Below are 20,330 nucleotides of genomic sequence, written 5' to 3'. Positions count from 1 at the left end.
CTCAATAAACTCGGTATCGATGGAACGTATCTCAAAGTAATAAAAGCAATTTATGACAAACCAACAGCCAATATCCTACTCAATGGGCAAAAACTGGAAGCATTCCCTTTGAAATCTGGCACTAGACAAGGATGCCCTCTTTCACCACTCCTATTCAATATAGTACTGGAAGTTCTAGCCAGAGCAATCAGGCAAGAAAAAGAAATAAAGGGCATTCAAATAGGAAAGGTGGAAGCCAAATTGTCTCTATTTGCAGACGACATGATAGTATAACTAGAAGACCCCATTGCCTCAGCCCAAAAACTTCTGAAACTGATAAGCAACTTCAGCAAAGTCTCAGGATATAAAATCAATGTGCAAAAATCACAAGCATTCGTCTACACCAATAACAGACTTAAAGAAAGCCAAATCAAGAACGAACTGCCATTCACAATTGCTACAAAAAGAATAAAATACCTTGGAATACAACTCACAAGGAACGTAATGGACCTCTTCAAGGAGAACTACAAACCACTGCTCAACGAAATCAGAGAGGACATAAACAGATGGAGAAACATTCCATGTTCATGGTTAGGAAGAATTAATATTGTGAAAATGGCTATACTGCCCAAAGTAATTTACAGAATCAATGCTATCCCCATCAAGCTACCATTGACTTTCTTCACAGAACTGGAAAAAACCACCATGAACTTCATATGGAACCGAAAGAGAGCCCGCATAGCCAAGTCAATTCTAAGCAAAAAGAACACAGTGGGGGGCATCACACTACTGGATTTCAAACTATACTACAAGGCTACAGTAATCAAAACAGCATGGTACTGGTACCAAAACAGAGATATAGACCAATGGAACAAAACAGAGGCACCGGAGGCAACACAACATATCTACAACTATACAATCTTTGATAAACCTGACAAAAACAAGCAATGGGGAAAGGATTCCCTGTTTAACAAATGGTGTTGGGAAAACTGGCTAGCCATGTGCAGAAAGCAGAAACTGGACCCCTTCCTGACACCTTACACTAAAATTAACTCCAGATGGATTAAAGACTTAAACATAAGACCTGGCACCATAAAAACCCTAGAAGGAAATCTAGGCAAAACTATCCAGGACATAGGAGTAGGCAAGGACTTCATGAACAAAACACCAAAAGCATTAGCAACAAAAGCCAAAATAGACAAATGGGACCTAATGAAACTCCACAGCTTCTGCACGGCAAAAGAAACAGTCACTAGAGTGAATCGGCAACCAACAGAATGGGAAAAAATTTTTGCAGTTTACCCATCTGACAAAGGGCTGATATCCAGAATTTACAAAGAACTCAAACGGATTTACAGGAAAAAAAAACAAACAAGCCCATTCAAAAGTGGGCAAAGGATATGAACAGACACTTTATGAAGGAGACATATATGAGGCCAACAATCATATAAAAAAATGCTCATCGTCACTGGTCATCAGAGAGATGCAAATCAAAACCACATTGAGATACCATCTCACGCCAGTTAGAATGGCGATCATTAAAAAATCTGGAGACAACAGATGCTGGAGAGGATGTGGAGAAAAAGGAACACTTTTACACTGTTGGTGGGAGTGTAAATTAGTTCAACCATTGTGGAAGACAGTGTGGCAATTCCTCAAGGCCTTAGAAATAGAAATTCCATTTGACCCAGCAATCCCATTACTGGGTATATATCCAAAAGACTATAAATCGTTCTACTATAAGGACACATGTACACGAATGTTCATTGCAGCACTGTTTACAATAGCAAAGACCTGGAATCAACCCAAATGCCCATTGATGATAGACTGGATTGGAAAAATGTGGCACATATACACCATGGAATATTATGCAGCAATCAGAAATGATGAGTTTGTGTCGTTTGTAGGGACATGGATGAATCTGGAGAACATCATCCTCAGCAAACTGACACAAGAACAGAAAATGAAACACCGCATATTCTCACTTATAGGCGGGTGATGAAAAATGAGAACACATGGACACAGGGAGGGGAGTACTAAACACTGGGGTCTATTGGGGGGAAAAGGGGAGGGCCAGTGGGAGGGGGAGGTGGGGAGGGAGAGCCCGGGGAGAAATGCCAAATGTGAGTGAAGGGGAGAAGGAAAGCAAAGCACACTGCCATGTGTGTACCTACGCAACTGTCTTGCATGCTCTGCTCATGTACCCCAAAACCTAAAATCCAATAAAAAATTTTAAAAAAATATGTAAAAATCTGTTTCTTTATACAAAATATAAGAAAACATATTAAGTATAACATAAAATATGAATATATGTAATAAATATATACTATATAGTAAATATATTAAATTTTATAACATATCTAATATATAAAATTGCATCATAAATTTATATCATTTATAGAAATATGCACTGCATTATTTTAGATAATTGTATAATATGTGTAACATACTATTATATTAATTAATCTTATTATATTGATGTAATTATAAATGTTATATTATAAATATTAAATATATTAAATACACTATATTAGTTTAAAATCTAGAATAGTTTATATATAACATACAAAGTATTGGTTTATTATATAATTATATTATATAACATGTTCATTATTTTATTACTTAATATGTAATAAAGTATATTTTATTAACAAATCATTTAAGAACGTGTAATGTCATCATTGCTTCCAACAATTCAAACAGTGCCCATTAGGCCCAGCAGTTAAATAAACTGATGAACATTAATTTAAAAAAATACAATGTGCAAAATGACATCTCCAGGAACACATCAGCAAAACCATTCTTGTCCTCCAGGGCACAGTGTCTCCTCTCTCAGACACTCTGCTGTCCTGGCTGCTATCTGAAGTCTACATGGAAATTGCAGGTTACCCTTGCTGTTCAGGTTATGGTGAAGTTCTAATGACAATCCTGCGCTAGGCTCAGCAGACACCGTCTGTGATGTGTTGACAATCCCTCCGGAGGACGGTTTTTAAGAATATTAAGTAGAAAGCTGATCTAGCAAAATTCCAAACGACGCTGATTTAGTTTCCGCTATCTGTTGAGCATTTGCAGACCCCCAGATAACATCACCCTGGGCCGGATGCATGCTGCACTTCTAATTCACACCAGGCCACTGTGCACTGTGATCTTGTCCCATTCAACAATAAAAGAAAATGCTGCACGGAGAACTGTTTCTATGTAAACTCATGCATCTTCGTTATCTATTGCTCAAAAGTGATTTGTTTTAAAAGTGACATACACTATTTTTTAGAAATGTTATCATTAGAAATTAAGATATTTTAAAGCCCAGGGTTTGTAAGATGAAAGATTATAAAGACTTTCTGGGAGGAAAATAATTAGATGTAAATTATTAATTCACATTAGATCTGGCTATAGTATAAAAAATCAAAAAAGTGATTTGTAATTTATATTGCACAAATATGATAGCTGCAAATTTCTTTTCTGTTTCAAAACAAATATATATGTAAATAATTGTCCATATAGTGTCTAAAGTGTATATAGACAGATACATATGAGTATATAAATACTAATGGTAATAGGTCACTTATAAGATCTCCTACCAAAGGCACCTGAAAAGAAACCAATAATGGAAAGTGATTAAGGTTGGGTGCGGTGACTCACACAGGTAATCTCAGCACTTTGGAAGGCTGAGGTGGGAGGTTTCCTTGAGCCCAAGAGTTCAAGACCAGCCTGGGCAAGATGGCAAAACTCCTTGTCTACAAAACACACACACACACACATGCACACACACACACACACACACTAGCCAGACATGGTGGCCCACACCTGTAGTCCCAGCTGTTCAGGAGGCTGAGGTGGGAGGATCACCTGAGCCCAGGAGGTCAAGGCTGCAGTGAGCTGTGATTGCACCACTGCACTCCAGCCAGCCTGGGCAAAAGCGTGAGACCCTGCCTCTTAAAAAGAAAAAGCGATTAATAGGCACAACTTTCTTTGATTGGAAAGTTTAAATGTTACTGAACTCTTCAAGATTCCTTAAGTTCATTTTGCTTGCTGTATTTGCATTCGCTGAGTATAGTATTGTTATGGCTCCCTTTCGAGTAAAGTTAATAATTTACTAAACCTTTGGGTTTTTTTTTTTTTTTTTTTGAGACGGAGTTTCGCTCTTGTTACCCAGGCTGGAGTGCAATGGCGCGATCTCGGCTCACCGCAACCTCCACCTCCCGGGTTCAGGCAATTCTCCTGCCTCAGCCTCCTGAGTAGCTGGGATTACAGGTACGCGCCACCATGCCCAGCTAATTTTTGTATTTCTAGTAGAGACGGGGTTTCACCATGTTGACCAGGATGATCTCAATCTCTTGACCTCGTGATCCACCCGCCTCGGCCTCCCAAAGCGCTGGGATTATAGGTGCAATCTCGGCTCACTGCAACCTCCACCTCCCAGGCTCAGGCGATCTTCTCAGCTCAGCCTCTTAAGTAGCTGGAACTACAAGGTGTGTGCAGGACTCCATGCCTGATTAATGTTTGTATGTTTTTGTAGAGACAGAGTCTTGCTGTGTTGCCCAGGCTGGTCACAACCTCCTGGGATCAAGCAATCCTCCCACCTCAACCTCCAAAAGTTCTGGGACTGCAGGCATGAGTCTCCACTCCCTGTGCCTCTTTCTATTCTATCTCCTCTTTGAGATTAAATATAGATGGTAAATATTACCATGGTTTCTAGAATGTTAGGCAAACATAACATAGTGGAAATACAACAGAGAAATTTGGCTGGGCACAGTGGCTTACACCTGTAATCTCAACACTTTGGGTGGCCGAGTCAAGCAGATCACAAAGTCAGAAGTTTGAGATCAGCCTAACATGGTGAAACCCCGTCTCTTCTAAAAATACAAAAATTAGCCGGGTGTGGTGGGGGATGCCTGTAGTCCCAGCTACTCAGGAGACTGAGGCAGGAGAATCACTTGAACCCAGGAGGCGGAGGTTACAGTGAGCCAAGATTGCACCATTGCATTCCAGCCTGTGAGACAGAGAGAGACTGTCTCAAAAAAAAAAATGAAAGAAAGAAAGAAAGAAAGAAAGAAAGAAAGAAAGAAAGAAAGAAAGAAAGAAACTTATCCCATGACGAGATCCCCCACTTTGTCCTACCTGGCAGCACTAGTTCTTCAGTCATTTTAACTAGTATTTTATAGCTCACTTAGATTGTGTTTCCAGAGAAAAAAGTTATTTATAATAGAAGTTGATTGATTAACACCCCGTAAATGCATTTAAATTAAGCTCTGTTTCTTTCAAAGGCACTCACTATAAATAGACAGAGGCAACTGATAACTGGGTGACTGTTAGTTTAAACAGTTTGGCAGGGCACAGTTTTCATGGAGGTAGGGGGGATGCAGTTCAAACAGCGCCGTTATTCAGTAGTGCAGAATGCATGCAGCGACTCTTCCCACCTGCTCGTTATTACCCTTAGTATTTCTTTCTATTGCCCACCATGCCTTAGTTGGGCTGAACTCTCACCCCAAATTTCTATGTATTTTCTGTAAAATCGACTACTCTGAATAGTGGTTCCTTTTATAACCATAAAAATAACCAGGAACTGAAATTACAATATTCTTTTTTTTTTTCAGTCTGTCGCCCAGGCTGGAGTGCAGTGGTGCAATCTCGGCTCACTGCAACCTCCACACCCTGGATCCAAGCGATTCTCCTGCCTCAGCCTCCTGAGTAGCTGGGACCACAGGCCTGCATAATCACGCCCGGCTAATTTTTGTATTTTTAGTAGAGACGGGGTTTCACCATGTTGGCCAGGTTGGTCTAGAACTCCTGACCTCAAGTGACCTGCCCTCCAAGGCCTCTCAACGTGCTGGGATTACAGGTGTGAGCCACTGTGTACCTGGCCAGGAATGACAGTATTCTTTACAGTGCAACTTTATCTCGCCAATGAGTTTTTCTGAAAAGTGGCTGTCTTTATCTTAAAGATGGGAAAACGTATATTTACAAACTGTGACACTTAACTTGGGGAATACATTTTACTGGTATTGATGAGCAACTAAAAGCCAGCTTTTAATTCAATTCAGGGATGAAACAAATACTTATTAGGGATCTATGCTATGCGAGGGCCTGGACATTATCTGTAGCCCACACTTGAGATAGTTACAGTGGCGTCACGGAATACTTACCCACCATCCAATCCATTTCTTCCACATTATCCCCGTACCTGCCATATTTACTGTGCCCAACAAACTTCTCTTTGGAGATGAGTGGAGTATGTACGTGCAGGAAGGAAAAAAGGAGGAGAAAAGGTTCCCGTTTGTACCTAAGGGTAGAAAGTTAGCAAAATTACCTTCACAGATCAAGTCATTTCTTCCATTTAAATGTGATTCTGCATTGATGAAAAGATCTGATAGCAGTTAGTGGAGGTTTTCTATGTACTTTAGATGACAATACCACTCCTGTACGTCGACAATGCCACAAGATTTCTGTTGAAAGGATATGAGAAGGAATGACAGATAACAGAACATCTGTGTTCCCGGGAAAATGTGTAATGTAGCCAGGCACACTGGCTCATGCCTATATTCTTAACACTTTGGGAGGCTGAGGCAGAAGGATTGCATGAACCCAGGAGTTCAGGACCAGACTGGGCAACATGGCAAAGACCCCTCTCTACAAAAAATACAAAAATACAGCTGTGCATAATGGCACACCTGTGATCCCAGCTACTCAGGAGGCTGAGGCAAGGGAGTCACTTTAGCCTGGGAGGTGGAGGGTGCAGTAAACTCTTAACACATCACTGCACTCCAGCCTCGGCCACACAGTGAGACTCTGTCTTAACAAAAAAAAATGTTTAATGCAGTTCATTTTATGTTCTCTTGGGTCCAGTTTAGCTTCTGACATAAAGTAGCAGCTTAACACATCTTTTCATCTTTGTTGAATGGGTTAAAAAATATGAATTCTCCTCATTATCTCAAAGCATTCTTTAGTTATGAGTTTAGAGGAATCATATCTTAGCGACACACCCAGATGTGCCTCAGTAAAGATTTGATGCTCCTTACTCTCCATTTTCCCTTCTTTCTTTCTTCCACCTCCTTCATGGTTCCCGGAACATAAGTCTGATGGCTGGAGCTTTGGCATTCACTTTGGGCCATGAATCGGCTCACACTGGATGGCAGAGAACAAGATAAAAGCTAAGGTGTGAATAACCTCACTGTATCTATAGCCTGCCTACCACAAGAGAGAAATCAATTCGCCTCATGTACATCTTGCTTTTTGTGTTCTTCATTTTATGTATTTATTTATTTTGAGACAAGGTCTCACTCTGTTTCCCAAGCTGGAGTGTAGTGGTGCAATCACAGCTCACTGCAGCCTCGACCTCCTGGGCTCAAGTGATCCTCCCACCTTATCCTCCCCAGGAGCTGAGACCACACGTACACACCACCAAGCTTGCATACTTTTTAAAATTTTGTGTAGACATGGGAGCTCATTATATTGCCCAGGCTGGTCTCAAACTCCTTGGCTCAAGCAATCCTCCTGCCTCAGCCTCCCAAAGTGCTGGGATTACAGGCATGAGCCACCATGGCTGACCTTGCGTTCTGCTTTTTAATGTCACATGCAATCATTCTAAAGCTACTCTTTTACACATTTTAACAACCGGCATAGAAAGAAGGGAGGGAGATGGAGATTGAATATATTCACACAAAGATAGCCCAAGCAAATGGGTTGGGACAGGAGGGGCAGGTAAGGTGAATGGAGAGCTGGCTGGGTGGCTACATCACCGTTCTTGGGGTTGTGTTGTAGTAAATCACCTGATGTGCACAGGGTTATATGAGTGAAGGATATTCCCCTGTGTGCCCTTCAGCCTGGTAGAGTAATAGTATGTCCTCCTCCTCCCCTCCCTGTCTGCCTGACTAAGGAAGGTGACAAACAGTGTCAATGAAACTCTACACCAACAATTTGAATGTGCATGTAATTTATAATCTAGGCTGGCACAGTGGCTCACGCCTGTAATCCCAGCATTTTGGGTGGTCGAGGCAGGAGGTTTGCTTGAGCAAAGAAGTTTGAGACCAGCCTGAACAACAGAGTAAGTCCCTGTCTCTACGAAAAAATAATTTTATAAAATTAACTGGGTGTGGTCATGTAAGCCTGTGGTCCCAGCTACTCAGGAGGCTGAGGTGAGAGGATCACTGGAGTCCAGGAGTTTGAGGCTACAGTGAACTATGATTGCACCACTGCACTCCATCCTGAGTGACAGAGTGAGACCCTGTCTCCAAATAATACTAATGATAATTTGTAATGTAGAAGCGAGCTGGTATGGGATGATGAGGGCTCATTACAGTCATGCCTGCAAAGCTTGTATTGAACATAGAAAAGTTAAAACCAGGTTTCTACAAACACAGAGCCACTTCCCAAAAGTTCATGGACAGAGAGCTCTTCCAGCTGTGTCTAAGACAGAGGAAAAAATATTCACCCTCCCAAGTTTAATCAATTTAGATAGAAATCCACGCTGAAGCAATGTAGATTGAAATATGTAACTCCAGGTTTTTGTTCTTGTTGTTGTTTTGGGTTTTCTTTGGTTTTATTTCTGACACAGAGTCTCACTCTGTAGCCCAGACTGGAGTGCAGTGGCGTGACCTCAGCTCACTGCAACCTCCGCCTCCTGGGTCCTGGTTCAAGCAATTCTTCTGCATCAGCGTCCAGAGTAGCTGGGATTACAGACACGAGCCATCACGCCCAGAATTTTTGTTTTTTAATAGAGATGGGGTTTCACCATGTTGGCCAGGCTGGTCTTGAACTCCTGACCTTGTGATCTGCCTGACTCAGACTCCCAAAGTGCTGGGATTACAGGTGTGAGACACTGCACCTGGCCTAGTTTTTTGTTTTTTAAAAAGGGGTAAGTGGCCAGGCACAGTGTAATCCCAGCACTTTGGAAGCTGAGGTGGGCAGATCACTTGAGCCCAGGAGTTTGAGACCAGCGTGGGCAAAATGACAAAACCCCGTTTCTAAAAAAAAAAAAAAAAAAAAAAAAACAGATATTAGCCAGGCATAGTGTGTGAGCCTGTAGTCCCAGCTACTCCAGAGGCTGAGGTGGGAGGATCACTTGAGCCTAGGAGTGGAGGCTGCTGTGAGCCAAGTTCACACCACTGCACTCTAGCCTGGGTGGCAGAGTGAGATCCTGTCCCAAAAAGTAAAAATATTAAAAATGGAAAAGTGAGCAAAAAAATGTTTTTTTGCCTTTTGAGCATTCAAAATTTGCAGGAAATTTAACTGTTTTATTCAACCTAAGAGGAGATTCAAGTCTACCATAAACGTCGCCTAAAATGTTTTTTCCTCAGCTTTTATCTTAGACACAGGAGGTGCATGCGCAGGTCTGTTACATGGTATACTGAGCTCAGATAGTGAGCATAGCACCCAATAGGTAATCTCCAACCCATGTCTACCTGTCTTCCTCTCTCCTCTAGAAGTTTGCAGGCGTCTATTATTTCCGTGTTTACATCCATGGAGACTGAATGTTTAGCTCCCATTATATCCCATGAAATACTACACAGCCATGAAAAAGAATGAGAACATGTCGTTTGCAGCAACATGGATGCAGCTGGTGGCCATTATTCTAAGCAAATTAATGCAGGAACAGAAAACCAAATACCACACATTCTGTCCAAAAGATTTTTAAAGGCCTGTGTTATCAAGGTGTGATGTGACATCCTGCTAGGAAATAAAATAAAATTTCCATGCAGGAAATCAGGCAAGAAATGACTAAATACCTTTCAATGAAAGCAAGCGCCTCCTTCAGCAGGAGGGAAGCTACTTTCTCCTCTTTCATCGGCTGCTGGATAATTTCATGGTTCCGCATAAGGATGCAATTCCAACGCCGAACAAATCCATAACTTGAGTACCAGGAAGTGAAAAACAGAAAGGCGAGGAGAGCGGAGAAAAAGATGACCTTCCACGGCACCGAGAACCAGCGGGCAAGCTTGAGAATGAGAAGCAGCAAAGGAACGAGGCCAGTGAGTGCCGTGGAGATCCACAGTTTGATCCTGAGCCAGCGGTGCAGTTCTGGCTTCCCGGATGCCTGGCAGTCGCTTAAAAGTCCGAAAGGCATCCCGTAAAAGTAGTGAAAACCATGGTTGAGCGGGTGGTAGCAGTGATCGTTCCGAGAGGCGCAGCTCAAGCCCAGGTGCCATTTGCCTAAGAGTAAAACAAAATCGTAGCAAGGCTGATCGGTCTCTGGAATGTGGGCTTCCCTTTGAAAAAGTCGAACATAACTCTCACTCTGTTGTCATCACGGATTTTTCTGGGTATTCCCAATGACTTCCCTGGTATGGACATGCCGCCAACAGGCTTCTCCCTACCGTACGCCTCTTTCAGACAAAACCGCGCAGCAGGAACCTCTTTGCTACAAGGAGAGGAGCCTGGTGTTGGATTCAGAAGAAACCTTTTGCTTCATACCAAACCACCTCATGAGCAGCCAGGTATCTGGAGGCTGCTAGGACGCCAGAGGCGATGTCTTGCTTGTCTGGTGCGGACAACAGCAAGGATTTCCGGCGCACCTTGCACACTCGTGCTTTTATCTAGCGGTGCCTTCCGACCCTCTCATTCCATCTCACTGAAACGTGATTGAGATTTTATAGATGGAACACCTCTTCTAGGTCCCCAAGCTGGGGATGGCAAACTAGCCAAAGAATTTCATCAAGACCCAAATGATTACAATGGTGCAACTAAGTCCTTTGATCAAGCACAACGCGAGGGGCCAGGGCATGCTCTGATTTGTCTGCACACATTATTGTGTTCAACATTCCCAGACCCTTTACTATGAATAGAAAACACATTATCGAGATTTTTTTTTAAGAGACAAGGTCTTGCTCTGTTGCCCAGGCTGGAGTGCAGTGGCATGATTTTAGCTCACTGCAGACTCGAACTCCTGGGCTCAAGCGATCCTCCCACCTCAGCCTCCTGAGGAGCTGGGACTATAGACGTGTTCTACCACACCCAGCTAATTTTAAAATGTTGTTTTTGTAGACCCAAGGTCTTTCTATGGTGGCCCGGGCTGGTCTTGAACTCCTGGCCTCAAGCAATTCTTCTGTCTCAGCCTCCCAAAGTGCTCGGATTACAGATCTGAGGCTCTGCACCCAGCTTATCTAGATTTATTCAGAAGCCTGAGTTGCATTAATTGTGGTAGAGTCGGATCTGAACCCCATGCTCCGACAATGTGAGAACACTGCAAAGCTAATCTAGAGAATTATTGACAGGACACTGGTGGGGCTTGCATGGGAATACATGCCCTATTGATGGAAATGTTTTTTTTAGCTGAGGATATCTCAGAGCTGTGGCTTATAATTCACATTAAAAATCCTCAAAAATAGGGCCAGATGTGGTGGCTCATACCTGTAATCCCAGCACTTTGGGAGGCCAAGGCGGGCAGATCACCTGAGGTCAGGAGATTGAGAACAGCCTGACCAGCATGGAAAAACCCTGTCTCTACTAAAAATGCAAAATTAGCTGAGCATGGTGGCAAATGCCTGTAATCCCAGCTACTTGGGAGGCTGAGGCAGGAGAATCGCTCGAACCTGGGAGGCAGAGGTGGTGGTGAGCCGAGATCGTGCCATTGCACTCCAGCCTGGGCAACAAGAGTGAAAGTCTATCTCAAAAAAAAAAAAAAAAAATCCTCCAAAACAGTGAACCATACAATGCTTTTGGGTAGCATTTTCCAAAAAGATTTGGTCACAAAAGTTATTCAGAGGAATATCTTCTAAGTTTGTAATTCTACAAACAAGGTTATTTTTTGGTGAAAGGCTCCCTCACAAGCTTATGTCCACCCCGCTCCAAAAGGGCATAGAATATTATGTGATCTAAATCGACCAGCAATTGCCTCCATTTGACAACTCTTCATGCTTTAAGTTCTCAATTTCAACAGTAGTTCTCTACAAATTTACTAGTTTTTCTGCTGCTAATGGTATCACAAACGTCGTATCCCTCCAACACAGTATTTCATTTTAGGGGCAACTTTGGGTACACTTGTTTGTTTTCTGTTCTCATTGTTTTTCCAAGATTATGCCCTGGATTCTAGACATCTTCAATGTGTGATCAATTTCTTCTTCAAGTGCCTTATCTCAAAGAGAAGTCAGTGAACTGTCACACATAGAGCCAACATCCCCAGAAACACCTTACACACTATGACAGGGAGGCTGCAGGATCACGTTTCTATTGGCAGAGTTCCAGCCATACCTATGAGTCCCGTGCGGTAGCCACAGTGCTGCAGTAGCTCGGCAAAAGTCGTTTCATTGGTAGGAAGACCACCTGATCCACCAAGCCACGTGAGGGCACGATTCAGGTTGTAGGGAGACACCATCCCTAAATTCACAGACGGCAATGGGTTAGCACCATAGTCTTTGCTAATAGCAGATTCATTGCAACATGCTTAAAATTCTCTCCTCCTGCACCTCCTCAATGCCATTCTTCCCCAAGTTTTCTCTTCCCTTTCTGGCTATATGTCCTTGACTCTCCTTTTCCCACTTGCTAAATGCAAACTTTACCTTGGAATTACAGTTGCCAGAATAAATATGGGACACTCAGTTACATTCATATGAATTTCAGACTAACAACAAACAACCTTCATTAGCTTTTCATGTAGAGGCTGATAACCTTCAATGCTTCAATAGCATTTGAGGATACCACTGCATTTTAGCTGGATATAAATACTCGGGTAATTAGCTGGATATAAATATATTTTTTAATGTATCATTGAGAATCTGAAATGAAGAAGTGTGACAATGTCTTTATATATATATACGTATATTTGAGATGGAGTTTCACTCTGTCACCAAGGCAGGATTGCAGTGGCACAACCTTGGCTCACTGCAAACTTCGCCTTCCAGGTTCAAGCAATTCTTGTGCCTCAGCCTCCCGAGGAACTGGAATTACAGATGTGTGCCACACACCTGGCTATTTTTGTTTTTTAGTAGAAACAGGGTTTCACCATGTTGGCCAGGCTGGTCTCTAACTCCTGGCCTCAAGTGATCCACCCACCTTGGCCTCCCTAAGTGCTGGGATTACAGGTGTAAGCCACCATGCCTGGCCTCCATATTGTTTTATGTAGATTTATACTGGTAGACAAATTTACACACCTATAGTTTAAAAGGAATTTACAAGAAACCCACAAGTGAGGATCAACAAGAAATAAATAAATGATAATTTCAGACAGGGTTTGGTGGCTTATGCCTGTAATCCCAGAATTTTGGGAGGCAAAGGTGAACGAATCACATGAGGTCAGGAGACCAGCCTGGCCAACATGATGAAACCCCATCTCTACTAAAAATACAAAAATTAACTGGGCGTGGTGGCAGGTGCCTATAATCCCAGCTACTCAGGAGACTGAGGCAGGAGAATTGATTAAACGTGGGAGGCAGAGGTCGCAGTGAGCCATGATTATGCCATTGCACTCCAGCCTGGGCAACAAGTATGAAACTCCATCTCAAAAGAAAAAAAGTATTTCAGGGTCTTACCTTGGAAGAAGAAGAAAGTAGACTCTACATAGTGTCATTGATAGGAAAGAGGAACAGTTTCACTAAGGGTTTCATTAGACTATTATATTGGTGTTGAACTGTTTTGCTGAAATTTTTGATAAGTAGAATGAATTAAACTGAACAGTTTGTGTCAAATGATTAAAAATATACACATGACAATGACCACCAATCACTTAATTTTGTTCTTAATTTTAAAAAATAAATTTTATTTCACTGTAATCAATACTTAGAAATTATGCCAGGCATGATAACTTACTCCTGTAATCCCAACAGTTTGGGTGGGCCAAGGTAGTTGGATTATATGAGGCCAGGAGTTTGGGACCAGCCTGGCCAACATGGTGAAACCCCATCTCTACTAAAAATACAAAAATTAGCCAGGCGTGGTGGTGCATGCCTGTAATCCCAGTGACTTGGGTATTGAGGCAGAAGAATCACTTGAACCAGGGAGGTGGAGATTGCAGCGAGCTGAGATCACACCATTGCACTCCAGCCTTGACAATAGAGCAAGAGTCTATCACAGAAAAAAAAATTCTGAAGTTGTAAGTGTGATATTTTGGAAAATTATACAGATTCATATCTTTATCCCTTTCTATACATGGTACTGTGTTATACAGAGACTGCTTATCTAGAAACCAAACTGTTTTGAACAAAATGGAAAACCTTGAATTATGAAAGAAGGTCATTAGGCAACAAAAATAGATAATAATATAACAATATTTATGAGACAAAAACTTTCAATGATTACTCTTAATTTTAGTATAATTCTAATTAACCTAATTAGTTCATTCTTGAAGTGTATTGGGTGAAAACTACTACTTGGAAGAAAATTCATACAGAAAAATTTTTCACTGAAAAATTAAACTGTGAAGGCAAGTATAGTAAAATTATGACAAACAAATACTAGAATTAAATAAAATACAAAAGTATGGGGCAATATTTCACATAGAGGCTGATAACCATGAATACTTCAATAGTGTCTAAGGCCATCTCTGTATTTTAGCTGGGTATAAAAATTGTTGTTCATAGTATTGATTTTGAGTGGATATTTGTAGGTATTGATTCTCAGCTAAGCTGCAAAGGAAAACATTTAATTGTCATTATATCAACTTGGCAAGTCTAAATCTTGAAATTATGGGGTCAAGTAAGGGAATATGTAAAAGTGTCATGTCCTTTTTGTTTTCTCAGTTATACTTTTTTCCCAACTGTGTCTAGTGTTTTAATCTCATTCTCAGAGATGGATTAGATCCACTTACCTCAGAACCACTGCACAGTCTGCACTAGCTTAAAGACATTGGAGCCTCTTGGGAAATCTTAGCACAAAAGTACCTGAAAATGGGAGTGTTCACCATAAGTTGGCAAATTGCCCCCAAGAGGCCTAAACTCTGTCACTATATGCACAGAGATGGGCAGGTGTGGTTGTACCCAGTGAGAGGCACACCTGTTTAAGTTGTCCATGGGATAACATCCCCCTTTGAATTTAGATTCCTAATACTCTGAGTGACCATTTGAGAATTCTTACTAAAATTTGCAAAAACTAATCATTATAATACATTCTGGTGATACTGAAATGTTGCTGCCTTTTTATTGCCTCACCTGATCTGATGGGGTACCGGCCGGTCAGGAAGGCAGCCCGACTTGGGGTGCACATGGAAGCAGCTGCAAGATGCTGCGTGAGCATCACTCCCTCACTTGCCAGGCGGTCAATGTTAGGTGTGCTGCAGACCGAAGAAAAGTTCAGCAGGTGAGTTTTCTAAAAATTCTCAATACAATGATTCAGGCTCAAAGCTATTCTATTTTGGGTAAATTGACTCTATTTCTGGTAAAACTGAAATCCATCTTTTTAAAACTTTAATCTGGTTACTTCCTTCGATTTCTGGTAAACCTAAAATCCATCTTTTTAAAATTTTAATCTGATTCCCTCCTTAGAGGCATTGTTGGTTAGAAGCAAATGGAAATGTAAGTATAAAATATATCTTCAGTCAAAACTATTACAAATGAATACAGGTCACTGTGTATATAGTTTTGTGAGTCTAAGACCAAAATGCATTTCAATGGAAAAGTCAGCCAATTTGTTCTTATCAAGGACCTAAAATTAATAGTTAATTTAGATTAAGTAAAATTTTAATGTGTTTCATATTTTTTTAAGAGACAGGCTCTTGCTCTGCTGCCCAGGGTGGAGTACAGTGGTGCAATCATAGCTCACTGCAAGCTGGAATTCCCTGGGCTCAAGTGATCCTCCCACCTTAGCCTCTCAGGCAGCTAGATCCACAGGTGTGCACCACCATGACTTACTAATTTATTTAAATTTTTATTTTACTTCATTTTATTTAGACAGAGTCTTACTCTGTTGCCCAGGCTGGAGTGCAGTAGTGAGATCCCAGCTCACTGCAACCTCCGCCTCCTGGGTTCAAGTGATCCTCCTGCCTCAGCCTCTTGAGTAGCTGGGGTTACAGGTCTGAGCCACCACACCCAGCTAATTTTTGTATTTTTAGTAGAGATGAGGTGTCACCATGTTGGCCAAACTAGTCTCGAACTCCTGACCTCAAGTGATCTGCTTGCCCCAGGCTCCCAGATTTCTGGGATTACAGGTGTCAGCCACCACGCCTGGCCTTAAAATTTTATGCAGAGATACGGGGTCTTGCTCTTTTACCCAGGCTGGTTTCAAACTCCTGGCCTCAAATGATCCTCCCACCTCAGCCTCCCGTTAATGTATATCTTACGGTAAAATTGACCTATTTTATAACCAAATTGTGACATTTTGGAGTTTATTTACCATTTTGTTTGCCTAATATTTTAAGGTCTTCAAAATGTTGTAAAAATTTTGTAAAACTTATAGAATTCTACAGGTTAAGAAAAAAAGATGTACCTGTTCTCCCATAAGCTAAACCATACCCAATCTTCATCCCATGTGTATGATTTTTTTTCCATAATCCCACAGAAAGATGATAATAAAGGCTGGGCGTGGTGGCTCATGCTTCTAATCCCAGCACTTTGGGAGGCCAAGAGGGGCTGAACACTTGAGTTCAGGAGTTCAAGACCAGGGTAGGCAATATGGCAAAACCCCACCTCTGCAAAAAAAAAAACAAAAAATCAGGTGGGTGTGGGGGCTCATGCCTGTAATCCCAGCTATTCAGGAGGCTGAAGAGGGAGGATCACTTGAACCTGGGAGGTCAAGGCTGCAGTGAGCCAAGATCCTGCCACTGCACTCCAGTCTGCCTGACAGAGTGAGATCCTGCCTCAATAAAAAGAAAAAGAAAGAAAGAGAAAGGAGAAAAGAGAAAGAAAGAAAGAAAGAAAGAAAGAAAGAAAGAAAGAAAGAAAGAAAGAAAGAAAGAAAACAAGAAGAACGAGACTAATGACTTTTAATCAACAAATGTACTTAAAATATAGGACTAGCCTGTGATGTGCATTCCAAGAAGGAACAGTGTTATTTAAATCCACACTAAAAGATTCTATGGATTTTCACAGGAGCCAGATTGGTCTATCAACAGAGAGTAGAGAAATAAAGAGCCCCGGGTACCAGAGACTTTAGAAGTAATTCAAGGAAGTTATTTTTAAAACTGTAGACTAATGTGGTGTGTCTATATAATGAAAAATTATTCAGCCATGGAAAAGAATGACGAACTGACCCAGTCTGCAATGTGAATGAACCTTGAAAACATTATGCTAAGTGAAAGAAACCAGACAAAGAAGACCACATATCATATGAATTGGGCTAAATTATGTCCCTCCCAAGTTCCTGTGCTGAAGTTCTGACCCCCAGGACCTCAGAGTGTGACTGTATTTAAAGATGAAGTCTTTGAAGAGGTGATTAAGGTAGCATGAGGTCATTCAAGTGAACATAGGACTGATGCCCTCATAAGAAGATGACATGAGGACACAGACACACACAGAGTGACGACCCTGTGAGGATACGGGGACAAGCCTAGGAGAGAGGCCTCAGGAGGAGTCAGCCCTGCCCACACCTGGATCTTGAACTTCAGCCTCCAGGATTGTGAGAGAATAAGCTAACGCTAAGCCACCCAGTCTGTGGACCTTTGTCGTGGCAGCCTGAAAAAATAAATACTGTATATGATTATTTGCATATGAAATTCCAAGAAGAGACAAATCCATAGAGGCAGAGGGTACATTTGGGCTTAACAGGGCATGGGGATAGGATGGGAAATGGGGTCCTCTTTGGGGGACAGTGAAAAATTTTGCAACTACACAGAAGTGATGGTTGTCCAACACTGCGAATGTACAAAATGCCACTGACTTGTTCACTTTAAAATAGTTAAAAGGTGAATTTTTTTTTTGAAACAGTCTCCCTCTGTCACCCAGGCTGGAGTGCAGTGGTGGGATCATAGCTCACTGCAGCCTCAGTCTCCCTGGCTCAGGCGATCCTCCTGCCCTAGCTTCCTGAGTAGCTGAGACCACAGATGCACACCTGGTAGATTTTTAAAATTTTCTTGTAGAGATGCGGTCTCTCTATGTTGCTCAGGCTCATTGCAAACTCGTGGGCTCAAGCAATCCTCCCACCTTGGCCTTCCAAACTGCTGGGATTACAGGCTTGAGCCACCATGCCTGGCCAAAAAAGGTCAACTTTTTAATGTGAATTTTGCACAACGATGAAAATACCACCACGAACAGCTAGAAACTAAGGGAACTGAAAATTGCTAAGCATTTTGCAATTTTCCCTGGTGACCTCAGCTTTTCCCGCTGTTAAAATCAGACAATACCTTCTCTCCAGAAACCCTTCTCTGCAATGGCAAAGACATGAGAACTGTGACCTGGGCGACTGCCACATCCAGGGAGGGGTCGGAGTCCATCTTTACCTCACTGAGTTGTTACCATAGCAGCACAAATCCCCCACTCCCAGGTCATCTGCCATCAGCAGGACGATGTTGGGTCTGGAGTTTCTCGTCGTAAATGTGGCATCAACACCGCAAAACAAACAGCACAGGGACATCGACAGCCAGCAGCTCCTGTAAGTATTTTTAGAAATAAGCAAGCAAACAAGCAGGCAAAAAAACATGCAGTATCAATTAACATTTACATTTTAGATAACTTAAAACATGAAATAGTGATATTCGCTATCAATTTTCACTGTACAATGTACCTGTGTTGGCTTACTCAGAAACTAATTTTTTTTTTCTTAAAAAAGTAATGTTCTTTTTTTTTTTTTTTTTGAGATGAAGTCTCACTCTGTCACCAGGCTGGAGTGCAGTGGTGTGATCTCAGCTCACTACAACCTCCGCCTCCTGGGTTCAAGCAATTCTCCTGCCTCAGCCTCCCAAGTAGCTGGGGTTACAGGCACATGCCACCGCGTCCAGCTAATTTTTGTATTTTTAGTAGAGATGGGGTTTCACCATGTTGGCCAGGATGATCTTGATCCCTTGTCATCATGATCCACCCGCCTTGGCTTCCCAAGGTGCTGGGATTACAGGCATGAGCCACCATGCCTGGCAAAAAAGTAATGTTCTATACCAGAGATCCCCAGTCCCTTGACCATGGACCAGTACTGCTCCGCAGCCTGTTAGGAACCAAGCCACACAGCAGGAGGTGAGTGGCGGGCAAGTGAATGAAGCTTCATCTGTATTGACAGCTGCTCCCCATCGCCTGCATTACTGACTGAGCTCCGCCTCCTATCAGATCAGCGGAGGCATTAGATTCCCATAGGAGCATGAATCCTACTGTGAACTGTGAATGCAGAGGATCTAGGAAGTGTGCGCCTATGAGAATGTAATTCCTGATGATCTGTCACTGTCTCCTATCACCCCCAGATGGGATCATCTTGTTGCAGGAAAACAAGCTCAGGGCTCCCACTTATTCTACATGATGGTGAGTCGTATAATTATTTCATTATGTATTTTAATGTAATGATAATAAAAATACAGTGCACAATAAATGTAATGTGCCCGAATCATCCAGAAACCATTCTGCACCCGCTTCCTGTCCGTGGAAAAACTGTCTTCTACAAAACCAGTCCCTGGCGCCAAAAATCTTGGGGACCATTGTTCTATATGAATATGGTATCATATTTTACCAATTCATGATGATGTTTAACTCTTATAACACCTTTTCATACTGTTTTAGTGATGTCAGAGGCTTAAACTTGGTAGCAGTGATTACAGTTGAGGGTAAGTTTTAAAAATTGAATTTTGCTGGGTGCGATGACTCATGCCTGTAATCCCAGCACTTTGGAAAGTCGATGCAGCTGGATCATTTGAGCCCAGAAATTTGAGACTGGCCTGGACAGCATGGTGAAACCCCATCTCTACAAGTAGCACAAAAATAGCTGGGCATAGTGGTGCATTCCTATAGCCCCAGCTACTCAGGTGGCTGAGATGGGAGGATTGCTTGAGCCTGAGAGGTCAGGATTGCAGTGAGCTATGACTGCGCCACTGCACTCCAGTAAGACAGAGCAAGACCCTGTCTCAAAAAAACTTTTTTGTTTATTTTATTGCATAAAAATGTAAACAAGACCAGGCATGGTGGCTCACACCTGTAATCCCAGGGCTTTGGAAGGCCGAGGCAGATGGAATAACTGAGGTCAGAAGTTTGAGACCAGCCTGACCAACATGGTGAAACCCCGTCTCTACTAAAAATACAAAATTAGCCGGGCTTGGTGGTGCGTGCCTGTGGTCCCAGCTACTTGGGAGGCTGAGGCAGGAGAATCACTTTAACCTGGCGGAGGTTGCAGTGAGCTGAGATTGCACCACTGGGCAAGAAGAGTGAGACTTTGTCTCAAAAAAAAAAAAAAAACTAAACTAAAATCAGAGACTAAGAGCAAGTCATTTCTGACTTTTCAAGTATTTGGCTGTACTTTTTAATACGTGTTATAACCTCATAGGTTTTCTCTAAGCCACATGGAGTGGGTGGGGTGGT

The 20,330-nt window shown here is 42.1% G+C and overlaps 1 protein-coding gene across 1 annotated transcript in view; it reads right to left on the bottom strand.

The window, feature by feature from the left end:
- Window positions 1-18,411, bottom strand: part of ARSH (arylsulfatase family member H) — a 32,151-nt gene extending 13,740 nt beyond the window's left edge. The window contains exons 1-5 of the mRNA XM_078364215.1: window positions 18,278-18,411; window positions 15,057-15,178; window positions 12,166-12,291; window positions 9,705-10,128; window positions 6,126-6,262 (exon numbers count right to left, since the gene is read on the bottom strand). Of these exons, the coding sequence (XP_078220341.1) occupies window positions 6,126-6,262; window positions 9,705-10,128; window positions 12,166-12,291; window positions 15,057-15,178; window positions 18,278-18,411 (943 nt within the window). The remainder of the gene's footprint in view (window positions 1-6,125; window positions 6,263-9,704; window positions 10,129-12,165; window positions 12,292-15,056; window positions 15,179-18,277) is intronic.
- Between the last annotated feature and the right edge of the window lie 1,919 nt (window positions 18,412-20,330).

Source organism: Callithrix jacchus, chromosome X (genome assembly GCF_049354715.1).
Source record: "Callithrix jacchus isolate 240 chromosome X, calJac240_pri, whole genome shotgun sequence".
In the NCBI taxonomy this organism is placed as follows: Eukaryota; Metazoa; Chordata; class Mammalia; order Primates; family Cebidae; genus Callithrix; species Callithrix jacchus.
The sequence above is the reverse complement of the archived record's forward strand: the minus strand, read 5'-3'. Positions and strand labels throughout refer to the sequence as shown.